The sequence below is a fragment of the Penicillium soppii genome (genome assembly GCF_028829465.1).
Source record: "Penicillium soppii strain IBT 18220 chromosome Unknown utg000005l, whole genome shotgun sequence".
In the NCBI taxonomy this organism is placed as follows: Eukaryota; Fungi; Ascomycota; class Eurotiomycetes; order Eurotiales; family Aspergillaceae; genus Penicillium; species Penicillium soppii.
The window spans coordinates 476,143-490,503 of NW_026643235.1; the positions used below are offsets into that span (position 1 = coordinate 476,143).

The 14,361-nt window shown below is 48.0% G+C and overlaps 4 protein-coding genes across 4 annotated transcripts; 2 read left to right on the forward strand and 2 right to left on the reverse strand.

Moving 5' to 3' along the window:
- Positions 1–3,045: 3,045 nt before the first annotated feature.
- Positions 3,046–5,416, reverse strand: N7529_005602 (putative LPXTG-motif cell wall anchor domain protein; the record flags this gene model as incomplete). The annotated part of the gene is made up of 2 exons (XM_057241129.1): positions 3,046–4,833; positions 4,961–5,416. 2 exons carry the CDS (start codon positions 5,414–5,416, stop codon positions 3,046–3,048), a joined length of 2,244 nt encoding a protein of 747 aa, XP_057096488.1.
- Positions 5,417–9,059: 3,643 nt separating this feature from the next.
- dspD (putative protein-tyrosine phosphatase) lies at positions 9,060–11,126 on the forward strand (the record flags this gene model as incomplete). Its single annotated transcript, XM_057241130.1, has 1 exon — positions 9,060–11,126. One exon carries the CDS (start codon positions 9,060–9,062, stop codon positions 11,124–11,126), a length of 2,067 nt encoding a protein of 688 aa, XP_057096489.1.
- A 732-nt stretch (positions 11,127–11,858) lies between these two features.
- On the forward strand, positions 11,859–12,961 carry N7529_005604 (putative S-adenosylmethionine-dependent methyltransferase; the record flags this gene model as incomplete). The annotated part of the gene is made up of 2 exons (XM_057241131.1): positions 11,859–11,920; positions 12,073–12,961. The coding sequence occupies 2 exons, from the start codon at positions 11,859–11,861 to the stop codon at positions 12,959–12,961; spliced, it is 951 nt and encodes a 316-aa protein (XP_057096490.1).
- A 369-nt stretch (positions 12,962–13,330) lies between these two features.
- N7529_005605 (uncharacterized protein) lies at positions 13,331–13,569 on the reverse strand (the record flags this gene model as incomplete). Its single annotated transcript, XM_057241132.1, has 2 exons — positions 13,331–13,502; positions 13,526–13,569. 2 exons carry the CDS (start codon positions 13,567–13,569, stop codon positions 13,331–13,333), a joined length of 216 nt encoding a protein of 71 aa, XP_057096491.1.
- Positions 13,570–14,361: the final 792 nt, after the last annotated feature.

The following is a 14,361-nucleotide window of genomic DNA, read 5'->3' on the forward strand; positions in this document are numbered from 1 at the left end:
CTAACCTCTTATAGTCTGGTCATGATCTAGTACTTTCAAGTTTAATTTCTGCATTCGATGCCATCGGTATCAACCTCGCAAGATTCTAGGGTTTTCAGCCTCCAAGCTTATGGACACCCCTCTCCATACAACATACCTAGAACTTCATTATCACTATGAACACCACACCAGAAAAAATACTTGACATTGATGATGCTTTGGTTTCAGACACTAATCCAGTCCGGACTGACGGCCCTCTCGACTGTGAACGCTGCGCAAGGCTGCATAATTACCTAGTCGCGCAGGGCTGCATATATTCAGGATTTTTATAACACGTATATCTTTAGATATAAATCTAGTGAGTCCCCTAAACTACCACTTATCTCCCTTGATAACTTAATACGTTCATCGTTTGCAAGTGAACAATCGTATTGGTGGATCATTCGAAGTCAAACATTATGCCTCCGTCATATCCAACGGGCAGATTAGCACACGGGTCTCGGAGGATGTCCTCGTGGTTCAAGTCATGGAAATAGAGGCCACAGGTGTCGTTGCGGGTCCTGGGTGACCAGGTGGGTACAATAGACTGAAGATGTTCAAACCTAGGGCGTATTGGAGGTCCCACGACGCGTAGAAGAAATAGCGAGCGAGATCTATCGCCACGAGGAAGAGGCACCAGTTGAGCGCGGTTGTGGGAAGTATGAGCGGGAACATAGTATTGAAAATGAGAAGCAGGGGAGGCAGAAGCGCGGTGTCTTTTAGGTCCATGGTACCGTGAGATACATTTTTAATCTACAGCCCAGAAGATTAGGGTATGCGGGAACTTCGATTTCGAAGGATCGGGGCTCACCAACAGTTTGATTGTCACTTTGGAATAGGCTAGCCAAAGGAGATAAAGAAGGTGAAAGGTGCAGTGACAAGATTTCCGAAACAGATAGACCATACAGCAAGTTTGGTGAACGCTGCGGTAGGAATTAGAGGAAACCGTGTTCTCAGTCCTCGTCGTACTGGGATTTGAACACCTATCTTCTCTAGAGGGGTCTTTGCTCCAAGTACGGCAAGGTTCACGTTATGACATATTGCGGTAAGAAGCCCGCTAACGATGCCAAAAATCATGATGTGAACCATTGCCAGCGGCAAGCCTCCCAGGTTAATCAAGTGGATGTGCCATATTGACTGGCCAAAGCAGGCTGTGAGGAGATGGATAGCAATCAGAAGGAATTGACCTTCGGCCACATCTACCCGTCCAGAAATCATCTGCTGCTTGACGTGGCATAACCAGTGGGTGGAAAGAAAGCAAGATTCGGCATCAGGAAGCAAAGAAGGTTCAGTATTAGATACCGATCCAGCTGGAAAGCCACTGCGATTTCTAGAGTGACAAATATTGTTGAGATAGCGTCACATCCATGGTCATAGCTATATCCAATAGATTCAGCTTGGTTGATATGAATCTAAGGATCAATGAACTCACACTCCTTCAATTTGAGTATTCTGGTTAGCAATAGCAACCTTTCCATCGATGCCGTCCAGCGTTCGATAGAAAAAAAGACGCCAATTGCAGCAGCGAAAAAGGCCCAGGATGGAAGCTCACTGGTGTCCAGCGAGTCGTGGAGCAGGCATGTAAAGGTGTTGATCACAACCCTCCTACAGGTGAGGACACACGGGGCAATCCAAATGGAAACTAATCCACTGAGGTAGATCCAAAATTGCTGTAGAAAGAGGGCCTCCAGGTATGAGTCGTTAAAAGCGTGATATGTATAGGTCGTGCCACGAAAGAAGGCCATCTCATGCTCATTGAGGACCCGGCCGCTGATCTGACCGTTTTTGAGGCTGACAGCTCCACGTGAAGGGCTCATATCATGTGCTATCATGATGGGAGTTGGAATATTGTGGAATTGTAAAGGAGGAATAGAAATTGGTTCTGGGATTAGGGCTTTCTATCAATATTAGCCCCCATCTGGTATGTTTACGGTGGATCGAGGGATAGGGAAGGGTAGTATAGAGAGGCCCGCTTTGTTTACTGAAGATTTACTGAAGTGCCTAAGACAGGAATCTCTTGGGTTCACAGGTAAACACAGGATCTGCAGTTTTGCATATTATGTCAAGCGGTTTGGTCTAGATTAGCTACATAGTAGGACTGGGAGTTCAATAGTCTGAAATTAGAATTAATTGTTATAATATGCGTCAATTGAGTCAGGCTCGTGAATAACTAGTGGCATCGAACCCCCGAGATTGGACCAAGAGAGAGCGAGGGCAAGCTAGATAAAATTATTACAGGGAAGCAAGGAGAGGAGAAGGTTGTATCCTAATTACCGTCACAATTCGCGAAACAACAATGGCACAGTTTAAATGCACTATATGACACCCTATCTAAGTTACATACTGCAGATATCGCTGATTATTGGCTCTTGTCGCACTACTCCTTAGGCACACTACTTTGGGAGAGGCAAGTGGGAGCAATTGACTAATTAGGCGCATCAATTGGGGTTGAGATATCTTACTATGTTTTGAATTTAGTACAAGTGCCTCGCTTTGAAACTCAAAACATCCTCGGTGAATTGGCTAGACTGATCACCTTGTAAAATAGGTACAATGCGTGGACGTATAGCTTGCATATTATCAAGGTTTCTTTTATGTACGCCAGCGGAGCAAATGTACAAAGTGCTTTCACCAATATGCCTACATGTAGATAGGGTATATTTCGCACAATAAGTATCAATAATCTCATATTCCATTCCATCGTTACGTATGTAAATGCTCATCTAACAAAAGAAATCAGGAGTAGGTACAATATGCGCGCGGATAATTCAACAAAGAAAACAAAACAAAAAGACTGCCAGGGCGAGATGCAACGACAAAGCCAGCCTAAGTAAGAACAATAGTAAGAGTATATGGACAAAGAAAAGACGCCGCCAATGGTTTTTTACATGAAAGGGCATGGAGGTGTTCCAGCCGTAAGTAGTGAGTCGTAGCGAAGCGGGACACCGAGGTTGACGGGTGATGCATGGCCTTTCAAACGCCAATTGACAAGGCCAAAATGCGAAAGCAATGCAATGTAACAGGACGTTAATCAATACTATCATCCAGGTTGGTATTATTGGGTGTTGTTGTTGTTGTGGGGGCGCGATTGCGCAGGCCGAATCTGCGCGCGTCGAGACTATTCGTCCGCAATCGTGGTTGTTGGATAGGGGTGTAGCTCGTTGCCATTTTGTTTGAAGTTGAGATCCTCGTTTCCAGTGGTGTTCTGGGGGGTTCGTCGGCTTGGATGTTATTCGAGGAGAAGCTTGGTGTGAGGCCGTAGCGGCGGGATCCAGCTTGGATGTTTGAACGGGATGTAGTGGGTGTGTAGGTTGCTGGGCCGATGTAGCTTCTGCGGAAGGAGAGGTTGGATGAGAGGGTGGGTGTTCTGGGTTGGGGTTGTGGTTGCGGGACTTGGGATTGTTGGTATTGTGGGGAACGGGGAGATATGCCGATTGTTCCTTGGTCTGGCGTTGCGCCGGAGGAGAAGCGTTGGCGGTGGGTTCCTGGGGTCGAGAGTGGTGTTGCGATCTCTGTGTTTGCTCTGGATATTGAACGGCTATGCGGACTCGTTGCGTCACCGTTAACCTCGCCCAGTGTTAGTCTGCGGCTACGGAGAGAGGTTGACGCGCGATTCAGTCGGGTGGTTGGAGTAGGAATGCCGGGAGATTGAGTTGGGCTTTGCTTTATTTCCGCCAAGTTTCCGGGACTGGTGTTGACCATGGATGTTCGACGTGCATCAAGACGACTGGAAATGCGAGTTGTGCTATGACGTCGCTCGATTCCTTCCGGCTCTGGCTCCTGTGTCGCATTTCGTTTATGCGTTGGCATGGATATCCGAGAATTGGTATCCGTGCCATTCAACTGGGGCTGCGTGGCAGGTTCGCGGCTCGAAGATGGCCGATGATTCTTCAATTGCTCATCTGTCAAGGCCAGGCAAAGCTCTGTCAGGCTTCGACACACACTGTCGGCTTTGCGGCGGGCGTGCCTTTCGGGTGAGCTGTATCCCCCATTCACGACAGACATGCTACCCGATGTGGCGCCATTGGCGCCCAACGCAGAGGTGAGAGTCAAGGCATCTGTAATTGTTGCTTCGAGGGAAGTGTACACCTCACCGCTCAAGACCGCTCTTGCCTTAGCCAGCGCAGACTGCAGAATGGGCTGCACCTGGCTATGGCTGGAGTCGGTGTCTGCAGCCGAGATGCTTGCCTTGCGGTGGTACCTGGGCGAGGAGGATAGGGTGGTAATGGCAGTATTTGCAGTGCGCGGTCGCTCGTTGGAAGGACTGTACATCGCTGCGGAAGAAGATGGAGGCAGCTTCCCTGTCAATTCTAGTTTTTTGATGCGGTCTTTGAGATCGTCTAGCTCGTCCCAGACCGTGGATGGCGCTGTAGTCGACAATGTTGACTCGGTTCCATCTGGCCGCGATCGTTCAGTGTCAGCACGCGCTCGTTCTGTCGCTTCGGATGTAGATGGCTGGCGACTGCCTCTGATTGTAGAAATTCCGGAATGGCGGTGTCGCGGGTCATGCATGGAGGAGCGACGATCGTCAACAACGGAGGGTGCCCGCGGGGAAGTCTCAGGACTCGTACGGCTGAAGCGACTTCGTGGTACTCCGACGGTTGATCGCGCGCCAGATCCCAAACTATTATAGCGGAAACGATTCGCATCATCTAGCGGATGGGCGGATGACGCCGTGTGGGAGCTGTAGGGGGTAGTAGGAGAATCATGTTGAGAAAGCAAGGGGTTGTCGACATTGCTGTATCGCTGGTCGGGTGAGGGGGTTTGATCAATAGTTGGCGACCGTAGACTCTGGCTAGAATATCCCAGGCGTGACTAATTTTTCAATGATCTCCGTTAGCCGTAAGATCGCAAGACGGTTTTACCGGGGTGTGCTGTCGCGATGGAATGCCAGAGCGATCAGGAATGCGATCGGGCGCAAAGCTCTGTAATGTAGACTCACCCGTCTGAAATCAGAGCGACCGATAGAGTCACGATGACCAGAGCCACGATGATCAGGGTCTCTCGCTATGTTCAGGAATATATCCTCGTTTTTGGGGCGACCCTCATCCATTAGAGACTTGTTGTCAGTCCCCGGAGTGCCGTTGGTGTTCAGTGAGGGAGCATTTTCATTTCTATTTCTTCCAGAATATGCCAGACTTGATGGCATGGTTCTTTTCACATCAGGGCGATCTGGGAATCCGTTCTGCCTTCTCTTCGCATGAAACTGGGGGCTGGGAGGGTTGAAGCTTAGGCCGGGTCGCCCGTGCAATGAGGAGTGCTTTAGAGTGCCGGGCGTTTCAGTAGTGGGGCCATCGAAGCGAGCTTGAAGTGACAAAGAGCGAGAATTGTGATAGTTGTCTGGTTGGTGATAGGACTGGTTGGGCTGGAAATATTGGTCACGGGGACCTGCAGCCATCATACAAGAAGTTCACAGGTTCGCGGGTTGATTTTGACGTTTCTGGGGGAAGCTAGTTACGCATATTCCCGAAACATGTCAACATGTCAACAATTTAAGATGAGAAAAAGAAAAGTTAAGAGAAGTACTTTGGAAGAAATTGACCTGTCAAATGTTTGTGAATGAAAAGTTTTACATTGTGGGTATCCTTATATGCCCTATGTTTCTATGTTGATTTCTTGTTCTATTTCTATGTAGGCTAAGGTCTAGATAGGTATGGGATCATAGGATAGACTAAGGTATATGATGGTATGCTATAACCAGTGTACATAATTAGTGAAGTATTAAGGTCTGAGATGTATGATTGAGGAATTGACATGTTTATAGAAGCGAATAATAGAAAGAAACAGAACAGAAGAAAAAGAAGAGTAAAAGAAGGAAAACATGTTACCTAAAAGCCCATGCGATTTCCACCAGCAACCATGGTTCAGCCTCACCGGAGGACATGGGTTGAAACATATACCTAGGCAGATATTATATACTATAGTTCTATCCTATATCATTCAATTTACTTTAAACGCCTTGATAACTTACATACCTATAAATCAGCTAAATATACGGAGTAGAGTCCTGGGTAACCTGGCTAATTTTGACCTCGGCCATTTCTCTCGTTTCAGGTTATCTATAACCATAAGACACAGTTTCTGATTGATTAATGGTGAACTCCACTCAGCTAGATCATACAAATCATGTCCAACCTACTCTATGTATGTACATAGATAGGCTTCCCTAGACCTAGATCGGGGATAGGACTGCTACAACCAACTAGCTCACCTTCTATAACTATAATCTACACCCTATCTCAGAAAAAATCTTCAATATCGTCATAGGGCTTATGACATGCAAAGCCACCATACCCTGGATATGCAAACAATTGATAGTAGAAGCCACATCCTTAGAAAATAGAGCCCTAGGTTTGGAATTGATTATTGGTTGGAGCTATGTATGCAGTGATGGCTTGAGCAAGGCACTACCTTGGGAACGATATTGCCTTGTGAAATCACACTTACCTAGGTTGCAGGAGAATCAGCAAGGGAGACCATGAGTATCTACAATTAACGACATATGTACTCCGTATGTAGTAGAGAATTCTGCAGTTCCAAGAATCACCCATTGTGGACTCAAGGTCCTTGACAATATCGCTTAACCCGTAACCTCGTGAGGCGAAGCGGTCTAGCAGAGAGCGCCTCGCGTCGAGTTTAGCACTGGCTTGATCCCTTAACGACGCCACGATGACCCTGACAAATTCCTGTGAATGTAATATTCCACTTACTAAGTATAGCTGCGGACCCTCACATGGCATGTGACTCTACGATATTGTATATATTGTACTCTGGAGAAGAGTCTAGGCAACCATGGGTCAATCTGGGGATCGTACACAATGTTGTATAACTGCAACGAGTGAACCATGGTGCCAGCTCCAATTTATATCAAATCTAGTATCAAGTACGGGGTTAGTCCATGGTAGAGCCAGGTTTCTTATAAGATAGGACTAATAAAGCGTGATCAATAAGTCCGAAACGCAACAGCGATAATTCAGACGTTAGCCGATCGTATTGTCATTCGCTCTTATTTTTAGAAGAGGAGTTGTGCAAACGCCAGGGAAAGGGGATTAATTTATCTGGAACTTTGTTGGAGTATGCTTACATACGTGTTGTGCTTATATTATATATTGCACGGAAGATATGTGTGAGTCCGATATTCGTGATGATCATTATTGGTCAATTTGGCGGATGTCGATCGTACATACAATAGTGTACCATGTAAACAAGTCATAACCCTGGGCAAGGTTGAAGCTCTATAATGTATGGAGTACAGGAGTACGTATGTAGGAATATCCTCTCCAGACTCGGCAATTCATAACATGGAGAACTAGTTTCAGAATTGGACAATCCATGTGGCAAGAAGAAGATCGGTGTTGATCCTAAACCTCGTATGTTGTATGGCTATCAATATTGTAGGGCGAAGTAACTTTGAAACATACAATATTGTACGCAATATTGTATGGAGTAGCAGGATGCCAAGATGCACGTAACTACTAGCGTTAGACTGGCGTGTTTCACAACCCAAACCAGATCCATCGGGTTTCAGGACTTTCAAGGATTGAACAATTTTCTCCTCTTCAATTCTTCCAATCACAGTCTCGTATCCCACTTTGGTTCCTCATTTCATCGGTATTCACCAATCACGGGTATCGTGATGTTTCCCGTATCATCCATGGATCAGCCAGCCCACCGTTCACCCGCTAATTATTTGGGATTTGGATATATGTTCTTGAACAAGATAAATAACTACAACGTATAGTATACACCTAGGTAGTAGTAATGACAATATCCAAAATAGGTTCTGAGACGAATATACAATTTAATACTCCGTAGATACGTATACAACGTATACTATAGTACGCACCTACCTACATAGGTATATGTACTAGCAATCGAAGATCTCGAATTTGGAATTAAATCGAGCCGGGGTACTACGCAGCATCTCCACCATATCCCGTCTCAACCACTGTCTCGCCCCCTTGTCACCCTCGGCCTCAACCCGTGTATTATTATTTCTCGTAAAGGGAGCCTTGTCTTTGGTAACGTTGTTACAAGATTTGTGTATTGTTTATGGTACGGAGACCTCTGTACGAAGTCCTACAAAGTACACTATTGTACGGAGTAGTGTGTTAGAGGTTCACACTTTAAAGCTGAAATGTGGGACTCGGTGGGCCTATGCTGGAAATCTCGCTCATATTCGGTCGATATTGTACAATACTGGTACAATGTCAAGAACATAATCAAGAATAAATTAAGTACAATTCACACAGAGAATAGTTATACAGAGTATCAGGTAGTAAAGTAAAATAAAATACTTTTCAACTAAGGTGGGAGAGGCACACTCTCGAGCCTCTCATTTACGTGCGTTTGACGCCGACGCACATTCCAGGGCTAAAATTAGAGCAGCCAACGATGGTTGGTTTCAGCTGTACTCCGTATTGTCATTTTAGCATATTGAGTATGTGTTTAGTATGCGTTTAGTATGCGTTTAGTATGTGTTTACAGTATGTGTTTAGTACGTGGAGTACTAACTATGTGTAGTAATGTTTAGTTTGTATCAAATCTTCATCTAAATAAAAACAACTAAGGGTCCAAAATTGACGCTTTATGCCTTTTTTTCTTCCTCTTCCTTTTTCCTCCTCCCACCAGGCGCTTGTATCAACGCACATCAACATCCTTTCATCCCCTTTCCTCTTTGCATCTTTTCCTGGGGTACACTTCCCTTTGACTCTCCTTCAACCTTTTTCAAACTCCGTTCCCTGGTGGAACTGCCTTCAATACGCCTTTAGAAGAGAACCTCTTCACACCTTTTATTCTTTCCCTTTGATCCTTTGATCCTTTGATTATTCAAGATTTACCCTATCGATCTAGGTACGTCTACTTGACATGCATACGGATAATTTCATTGTGCATGATCGGATCATTAGTTCTATGCCTTGCGTCCCTCCTAGATCCAACACTAACGGTCTTTAGACCAATTTGCGCAGGTAGCAATTTGGATCCCCGGATGCTATTTTAGCCTCTCTTGAACGGAGCCAACCTCTTTCATATCTCGAACAATGCCAGTACAAACGAGTCCACTGTCCTTCTCGGATTCACTTCCATCTTTCATGTCCGTGTTTGGTGGTCCGCTTCCCCGATACAAAGAGGAAGATCCTATTCATCCTCTGCAATATCCACAAGTCCCTGTCGACACACACATTTTACCTTCTCCACACCGTGAGAGCGTGTCATCAATGCACTCGGCCTCAACGGAGTCCTCCCCGACTACCACAATCTCGCCTTTTGATTCACCCGGTGGGGGTGATATCTCTCCGAGCTCCTCCCCGGAATCACCCTCAGCCATGTCCGTCTCATACCCAAAGTTCACATCGCGCCCAGTGGAGTTTACGCACCCTGCACCCGACTTGCGCCATACGCGTCCAGACTTGCCAAATAACCGGGCGCGTAACCTCAAGAATTTGTCTCTGCGAATGCCACCGCCCTCGGGGGTCCCTCGTCAAACCATATCTACTGCTTCAATTGTGGAAACAACCCCAAAACACCATCATTTTGATCCTCCCTTATCCGCGGCCATTCCGCCGTCAAAGGGTTTAAAACGCCGCCCCGCCGCCAATCTAACAATCCAAACCCCCACCTTCAAAACATCGTTCAAGGGTGACGTGCCTTCAACTCCTTCTCTGCGCCATGCGGAATCCTCGCCCTCTCTTGCTGGTCCCTCTCTTGCGGGTCTCAAATCGCCTTCGTTCGCCCCAAAGGGAGGTATGCAGCTTCCGCGACCAATGTCCCACCACGACATGCGCCGTCTCTCTACCGACGCCTCCACTACCATATCGACACACGCTGATGGATCCGGCTTCTCTCATCGCGTACTCGACGGTTTAGAAGAAGAGGATGATCACTTGGATTCGCGGGAGTCGACTAGGAAGAAGGACCGCGGCTACCCCGATGGCCCAATTCGAATCCACGATGCTGGAGTTTATCTTTATCTGGAACCCACAGCCGAGGAAGCAGCCAATTTTGATGTAGTGATCAACGTTGCCAAGGAGGTGGCGAACCCTTTCAGTGTTATCAAGGAGGAAAAAAATGATACGGTGATGAGCACATGGCGGAACACCTCCATGACTTCGAAACGCTTCTCCCGCGACGATCCCCAAACTGCGATTTCGGAAATATCATTCAAGTCTGCCTGGGAGTTTCAGCCCTCGGATTCTGAATCGGGAACTCCCACGGTTCCCAGCCCTGTTATTTCCAGCCCTCAAACCTCCACACCCGAGTACCTCCACGTTGAATGGGACCACAACTCCGAGATCCTCGAAGATCTCTTGCCACTGTGTGAGCTTATCGATGACCGCATTGCCGAAGGAAAGAAGGTCCTCGTGCATTGTCAGCTCGGCGCCAGCCGCTCAGCATCCCTAGTGATTGCCTACGGATTGTACAAAAACCGACACCTTGATTTCAACTCGATGTACGAAGCCGTCAAGGGACGCAGCAAATGGGTTGGTCCGAACATGAGCCTCATCTACCAGCTTACAGACTTTCGCTCAAAACTGCTACGGGGATCCACTTCCAAGCCCCCTCCCCAGGAATGGTTCGTGCAAACCGGCCGCCGCTGCTCAGAGCCCCAAGTCGCCAGAGCCGAGCGTCCACCAACAACCGAATCCAACAAGCGCGGCCTCTCTCAAGCACCCTCAATGAGCTGTCTTTCCATTCCAGAGCGCAGCACTTCCACGCGCCCAACCACTAGCCACAGCAGCACCGAGTTCAAATCCTATTCTCCGAAGCGAAGCCTCTCCCCGCGTCCCCTTCCCTTCAGACAGAAATTCCAATCCATCGAACCAGCCTCAGCTCGTCCCCGCCGCTTCCCCCGCAGCGTAAGCAGCTGCGACCCCCTCGTACAAACGCATGTTTTCGTCCGGGACGCCCCAGACGCCACGGGTCTCCTATCCCCGCGCACAAATGAATTCCTCTCGCCCACCCGTCTGGCCCCGCCAATCTTCCACAAAATCGACCGCTCACCAGCTCTATCGCCTCAAACGCGGTTCAGCGCCGAGCCCGTCGACCCACGCTCGCCTCCTTCTGGCGGTGACGCGCTGATCATGAGATCCATCGATGAATTCCTGTGATTCCCAGACTTGAATGACTCACGACTTGACTTTTTTCATGTCTTCGCGCTTGAAGATCATGCCTACATCCATGCCCTCAGGGCAGACTTCTATTCTCTTATTAATTTCTTCCTTTCATCGTCTTCCCCGCGGAGAGATGACTGGCCTGATGATATTCATGACCAAAGCGGGCTTTGCTGTCGTTCATCGCCATTTTGCATACTTTGCCTTTTTTTTCATCTTCTCATTTTGCTGACACCTCACAGCCATCCATTGTGGGGTGTCTGTTTTGCCAGACTCTCATCAACTATGGCCTGGTATTTGTATTACTATTGAGGATCTCACACCTCGCATTACGGCTTCATCCTGCTCTCTTTTTTGTTTTTTTTCCCTATTTCCATCTCATCTTGTTCAGACAAGGCCTTCATTCTCTGGCTTTCCTGTGTTCGGCATTCGTTCTTTTCGCTGCTGGTCGTGGACCGGTGGCTTGACTTATGGGTGGAAGAGGCATGATAATACCCCCTTTGCGCAGTCTCATAATAGAGATTCTTCAAGTTTGACTCTTCTTTTGTATGCGTAGTTTGATTCCTTTGTAGAATTGTAATGGGTATTCGTAATTAGAGAGAAATCACTTCGATTCCTATAGTGTCAACATTGAAGCTGATGGATGCTGATAAGGATAGCGATAAGCAATATAATCCAACGTAAATTTTCCCCTCCATCGACCTCAACCCCCAACATTGAAATAATACAATGGCAGACTCAGACTCTCACCCGGCATACCTGTCGCCTAGCGAACTGGGCACAAAAGACTAGTAAGTCCTCAATCCAGGAACATCGTCAACAACCCAATCCATGAACCCCGCATTACCCCTCCAACCACAGATCCCAAGATACAGATACAACCACCCAAACAATTCCCAAATTCCAATCCCCACATAAATACCGTAAAAGCTAACAGCCTCAGCTGGGAAAACTACTACGCCCGCACGCTAGCGCACATCTCGCACGAAAAGCCCTCCGCAGAAGCCCCCGCCGAAGCAGAAGCCTCAGACTCCGATCTAAACGACGAAGACGACCCAGGCACATCATGGTTCAGCGAGCACAACGCCCCGCAGAAGGTTCTGAAATTCCTAACGCAGAAATCCTTTCCCTGTGCGCCGCGCAACACCGCCAGCGCCAGCGTTCTCGATCTCGGCACCGGGAACGGGAGCATGCTTGCGTTGCTGCAGAAGAGGGGCGGGTTCCGGGGGAGGCTAGTTGGCGTTGATTACTCAAGGCAGAGTGTTGAGTTGGCGAGGGAGTTGCAGCGGGGACGGGGCCATTCGGCTTATCGGAGTGATTCTGAAGATGAAGATGAAGATGAGGATGAGGAGGATGGCGCGGAGCCAGCAGTCCCGGAGTCAAAGGCGGAGGCAGACTCAGAAGTGGCGCCCATTCAATTCGAGGAATGGGATATCCTTGGGTCGGAGGCACCGCTCTCTGAAACTGGGCTCGCGAGCTCACCCGCCCATGCCCTCCCCTGGTTCCCGTACGACGATGGTGGCTTTGATGTCGTTCTTGATAAGGGGACTTTTGATGCTGTTTCGTTGGCTGGGGATGCGAAAAATGCGCGTGTTTGTGAGCGGTATCCTGATATTGCGAGGCGGCTGGTCAAGCGCGGTGGGTTCTTGGTTGTTACCACTTGCAATTGGACTGAGGAGGAGCTTGTGCGGTGGTTTACTGGGGATCGGGGGAGTGGGGATCGGCTGGTTGTTTGGGGGCGTGTTGAGTACCCTGTTTTTAGATTCGGGGGCATCAGGGACAGGGCGTGTGTACGGTTTGTTTCCAGAGGGTCGGGGATGAATAAAGTGTAGATATTCGGGTCATGAGTCTATTGTATAACCAGGATATCCATGCTAAATGCAAACATCACAAATCCTAGCTATGTTCAACCATTCAACTCTCTTTAAACTGCAACACACCGCCAACTCTGATCCCTCTCCTCCCTAAACAGCATCAACACCCTCCTAATCCCCTTTCGGCAACCTTTACCAAATCCCCGTCCACAAGGCGTAAGGATCTACCCCATCATCCTCGCAAGGTTCTCATGCTACTCTCTCATACATAAACATTTGGCCGTGATAATGCAGCGGAATGAAAGAGCTCTTATCCTGGACCGAGAACTCGTCATCTAAACAGCCCCATTCGTGTCTGGACGATGCCAGCCCATCGAGCAGTAGCGTTCAACGCGGGAGGTTGTGCTCAATGCTAAATGTTACAGCGCCGGCAAGCGATGGGTTACTGCTACACTGGAAGCTTGGGAAAGGGCCCCCATCAGCTAGCTCGACATCCTCCGCAACAACCATGCCTGGGCTCCAAAGGAGATTCGCGAGTAGCTTGCGTATTGCATCGAGGCTGCTCGTTTCTCCGGTAGCTACCACCTCGGGGCGATTGTTGCTTTGGTTTGGAGAGCTCGGGCCATAATATTTAGGTCTCTAGGGCGAGGAGTGCCGTGGAGGAGGTATTGGTTTCAATCGCCGTGGGAGGAGTGGGCATCATCTGGGAGGAGGTGGGCGAGGAGAGAGCCTATGATGTTTTACGGGGATTCGTCGGTTTCTTCGTCGGCTTCGTTCTAGAAATCAGGTGTTGGAGCACATGGGATAGGATTAGAGTGTCATGGAAAGATTTGAGGCATGATTGGAGCATTGTTCAATTTGTTAGTGTGAGGGGTAATTCTACAAGGATTGGTGTTGGAGCTCTGGATGACTGGAAAGTCAATTGGCCTCCAGGGCTGTTATCAATGTTAATCATCGAATCCATCTGAATAAATCGTTATCGATCCTTATCATGGTTTGCATAGTTTGTGCTGTTTGCATTTTGATCTCGGGTAGATTACAATAATTGTAAGTAACCCCAGGTATTTTTCAGCCCTGGGGGGTCCGACCACGTCATTGGGATTGGAATTGAAATTGAATTGATCCTGGATTTACTGTCTTAAAACAATATTTAACGATGAAGATAACCATATTGTTATAGCTCTTTTTTTTACAAGATCGACAGAACATCTTAGCCGCAAGGAATGACGGGCCAGGAACCTCGGGAATGTGCCAGAATCAAGTAAGACCAGGGGGACAATGCCCAAAAATAATTCCGCGCAAATGCTCGTGCGCAGGGTAGTGTGACGCTCGGAGTAATGATCCTCTGCATTCTGGCAACATGAAGCGACACTTTGCATAGCCCGCAGGATTAGGTAACAGTGCCCAACTTGGAATCA